At 37.0% G+C, this 4,525-nt stretch overlaps 1 protein-coding gene across 1 annotated transcript; it reads right to left on the minus strand.

Annotated features, from left to right (window-relative positions):
* Positions 1-2,528: 2,528 nt before the first annotated feature.
* Positions 2,529-4,140, minus strand: LOC108363609 (uncharacterized). Its single transcript, XM_017617008.1, has one exon. It carries the CDS (start codon positions 3,433-3,435, stop codon positions 2,722-2,724), a length of 714 nt encoding a protein of 237 aa, XP_017472497.1. The 5' UTR covers positions 3,436-4,140; the 3' UTR covers positions 2,529-2,721.
* Between the last annotated feature and the right edge of the window lie 385 nt (positions 4,141-4,525).

A 4,525-nucleotide genomic window follows, 5' to 3' on the forward strand; every position in this document is an offset into this window, starting at 1 on the left:
CCGTCTGTAGCAAACGACAGCGAGCATGTTGGCGCACATGTGCGCGGATGTGCTCGTCGTGTGTAGCTACTGTAAGTGTAACGTAATGTGTTCATAAAGTAATGTAATATATTAGAAATGAAACATGGTGTGTTCTTAAAGTGATGCAATGTATTATGCCTACAATTGAACACAAGATGTACTAAAGGTGATGCCAGACGGGGCAAAACACATAATACATATCATGCTCTCCCTAGGATTATAATATATGTTATTCAAAACAATTGCATGCCATTTATAATACAAGTATTGTAAGAATGTTTGAAACTTTAAATTTATAATACAAATATTGTAAGAATGTTTGAAACTTTAAATTTTACAATTACATCATATGGAAACTAAAAATAAAATGTAATTAGTATATTAGTTGTCGACATCGGACTGATACGATTTTATAACTTTGCCGTCTTTGCGAGGCCGCAATTCTCTACCTGATTGAGTTCTTATTGTGTCATTACTTGACATATTTACCCTCCTGATCATTTGCTGATGAACAAGATATGGAGGAATTATTGCTTGCTTCGGCGTTGGCTTCATGTACTTCATCGCGGGTATGTTCAGTTACGGAAAATTCTCGTATCTGATCCAAGTGTCTCTTTGTCTCATGGTTGTTATGTGCTACGATGCAACAATAAGATCTTGGACCTAGTTGTTTTTTTATTGTAGCTTGAGTCCAATTTTGTTTATTTGGATCTCGGTAATCGCGAATTAATTCCTTTTGACCCTCGCAGAACTCAACGTTGCGTTTACCATGGTGGTTGCGAACATTAGGTTGTTGACTTTTAATGATATTTTCTTTCGTTAGAGGTGGTTTGAGTAAACTGAATCGCGTTTTTAAAGCTCGATTAAAAAATAGTTTTGATGGTGACTCGCCTGTGCTACAATGCTTTGCATTGCGGTAATCAAATAAGAATCTATTGATGATAACTTTTATGTTTGAATTTTTGTTATCCTTTAGATGTGCATGGATCAATTTTTTTACTGATTTTACAAAATTTTCGGCCTGGCCATTCGTTGCCGGATGACCTGGTGCAGTTAAAATGTGCCTTATGTTATTTAACTTCATGCAAGTTTTAAAGTCTTGTGATGTAAATTGTCAACCATTATCGCTCACTAACACGTCAACTAGCCCGTATCTACAAAATGCTTCTCTAAGCTTGCTAATAGCAAAGTTCGAAGTTATTTACTTGGTGAAGAATATTGCTACCCATTTGGAATAAGAATCAATTACAATCAGTAGAGTGTTTTTAATGGGTCCTGCGAAATCTACATGAACGCCGCTCCAAATCGATTCGGTAGGTGTCCAAGGAATTAACGAACTTAATTCTGGACTGGGCTGCACCTCTTGGCACGGAACACAGTTCTTTATCAGTGTTTCTATATGTTCATCGATTTTGGGCCACCAAACATAAGACCTAGCCAGTGCTTTGGTTTTGCTAATGCCTAGATGAGACCTATGCAATTCTTTAAGTATATGGTTTCTCCACTACTCCACATACTCCACTGTGAGTTCTAAATTGTTATTGATAAATGAGCGAAAATCATATCCCTTTAACTCTTTCACTGTACCATTCTGAATGGCCGCTCATAATTTAGACAATACAGCATCTCGTCTTGTCTCTTTGGCAATCACAGTATAATTAAAGTTTAAGTAATTCTCTGCTTCCACGAAATTTATAAAACTATTTTCTTTATGCTCTTTTTTGCATTGAAGTTGTGGAATTCGCGACAAACTATCCGCAGTGTTCGAACTACCCTTTACATATTCTATCGAGTAGTTAAAGCCTGAGAGAGTGAATGCCCACCGTTGCATACGAGCTGCTGCCATACTGGGCAAGCCCTTATCTCCAAATATTGACAACAGTGGTTTGTGGTCAGTGCGTAAAGTGAAATGACTACCTAGAAGGTACTGTTTCAATTTTGGGACACAAAAAATTGTAGCCAAGGCCTCTTTTTCAAGAGTGCTGTAATTTTTTTCATTCTTTGATAGTGCCCTAGAAACAAAGGCTATCGGTTTGATGTCATTGTTTGAAATTTTGTGAGCTAGAACCCCAGCGACTGCATTGCTACATGCGTCTGTCGTTAAAATAATGGGCAGATTTGGATTAAAATGTGTTAGGAGTCCTTTATTGATCGTGACTTAATAGTCATCGCAAATGCGCAATTCACCGTTTGGTTTTAAAATTGGCACTAAAGGAGTTCCCCACTCCGAATTATCCACGGGCTCTAAGACATTCTTAGATATTAGGTCTCTTAATTGCCTTTGTATCCGGTCTTTTTAAGCGAGTGGTAATGGTCGCAGCTTACAAAAAACTGGTTTGGCGTTTTCACACGCCGATAACGATATTTTGTTGTTTTTATAAAGGCCTAAACCATCGCTAAAACGTTTCGAAAATTCATCTTTAATTTGATCAGTGAGTACCGAAAAATTTCGATTGACACCGATTGAATTTATTTGACACAATTCGAATTTAAACGTTCTCAAAAATGTTCGTCGTAGCAACGGTGGATTTTTCGTTTTTGTAACTACAACTAAAACCATTTTTGTGGTACCTTGATACGTTATTTCAGCATCGTACTCACCGGATAAATCGATTTTATCCCCACTATAATATACATACGGAGTTTTACATGGCCTCAATATTCTTTCGTTATGCCAATTCTGGAAGAGTGACAGTGGGATCAAACTACACCGAGCACCGGTGTCACAAGCAACTTCCAATTTCGCACCATCAATGGTAATGAGTGAACATCATATGGACTCCTGCCGGATACGCCATAAACAGAAAAATTTAAATTATCATTAGAATCTACCTGGCTACTCTCATCAGAATCGGATAAGTAATTAATAGCTTTATTAGACTTAGAATAGCACACAGATGCCAAGTATCCTGCTTTTCCACAAGCGTGACATTTGCTGTTTTTAAATTTGCATTGATACGAGTCAAGATTTCGCCAGCCACAGTGTGAACAAGCTTTCCTGTAGCCTCTGTCAACATGTGACGTCTTTTTGTTGTTGCAAGTGCCTTTTTTGTTCCTGTCGTTGCTTCCCTTAGGCCGTTCAGCACTGGTACCGCCATCTCCACCGCTGCTTCGTATATGCTTGTTGCTTGCACTCCGTTTGATGTAATTGACGTTAGACTCTTCCGCGTGATTAACTTTTGAAGTTTGCTTTGATTCCATTATCAATGCCTTCCTGAGTGCAGTTTCAAGGGTTAAGTGCGCGTCTTCTTCGCACAATCTTTCAAAGATTCCTTCTGGTAAGCCCATGATAAATTGGTCTAAAACAAATGCGTTTAAATGCTCACCGAATTTGCAGTTCAGTGCTAACTTTTTTACTCTAGCGTACCACATGGAAATCGATTCATCACTGCCTTTGGTAGATTTGTGGAACATTTGCGCTCATGAAACACAATTGTTGGCGGTGTGTAGTAAGTATTTAAAATGCTACACAATTCCTTGAACGTTTTTGACTCGGCTACACAATTCCTTGAACGTTTTCGACACGGAATCTGGAGCACACAAATTGTGCAAAAGAGTGCACGGCTCCCATCCTACTAACTTTAGTAAAACCGCCTTCTTTGCATTGTCGTCAGTACAATTTATTTCACTAAAATGGATTTCTAATTTTTCTTTCCAGATGCTCCAAGTTTCCGTGCTGGGGCAGAATTCCGGCGCATTCGTCGCCTTTATCACAAAACCCGCTCCGTTAGCAGAATCATTTCTTGGCATCGCCTTAGTTGAAGTATATGTATATATACTTGTTCGTATACGAAAAAAAAAGGTATGTTAACTGTATATTCAGTGCTTAATAAGCTCCAATTATCTCGTCGCCAATACAATGACTTCATCTTTTAGATGTTAAGCTGCGAGTGCCCGCTTTATTCATATATCAATTATATATACATGCATAGTAGCGAGTTGGTGTAATATAATAGAAGTGTAAGGTAATGTGTTCATAAAGTAATGTAATATATTTGAAATGAAACATGGTGTGTTCTTAAAGTGATGTAATGTATTATGCATACAATTGAACACAAGATGTACTAAAGGTGATACCAGACGGGGAAAAACACATAATGCATATCATTTATAATTACCAAGATTTGGTTATAGTGACCAAGTGGCAAAATTTCGATATGGCGAAATAAATATCTAGTTCACGAAAGTCTGCAATTTACTTGACAAACTTGGGACAAATGTATATTTGTCAATAATTACAAAACGACTTCCTTGAGTGGACAATATTATTAGTTGAATAAAATCATTTTTGAGCAAATATAAACAATGCCTTGTTTGATACAAGTTTTCAATTAATTTTGTGAACTTGCTGTAGACTTGAATCAGCTAACCGATTATTACTGGAAAAAGTTTCAGTTTGACACAAATAAAGATTTACTCGATGGTTGTTATGTTTACTTTCTTCTTTTATTTGCATATTTTAAGCATAAAAAATAGGTACATATTTACATAAATAGTTACTAGA

Source organism: Rhagoletis zephyria, unplaced genomic scaffold, assembly GCF_001687245.7.
Source record: "Rhagoletis zephyria isolate East Lansing unplaced genomic scaffold, Rhagoletis_zephyria_1.1 Rzeph_scaffold_01315, whole genome shotgun sequence".
NCBI lineage: Eukaryota > Metazoa > Arthropoda > Insecta > Diptera > Tephritidae > Rhagoletis > Rhagoletis zephyria.

What these genes read in the sequence shown, in the direction of transcription:
- LOC108363609 (XM_017617008.1), bottom strand. Translation starts at nt 3,435, where the DNA reads ATGTTCCACAAATCTACCAAAGGCAGTGATGAATCGATTTCCATGTGG.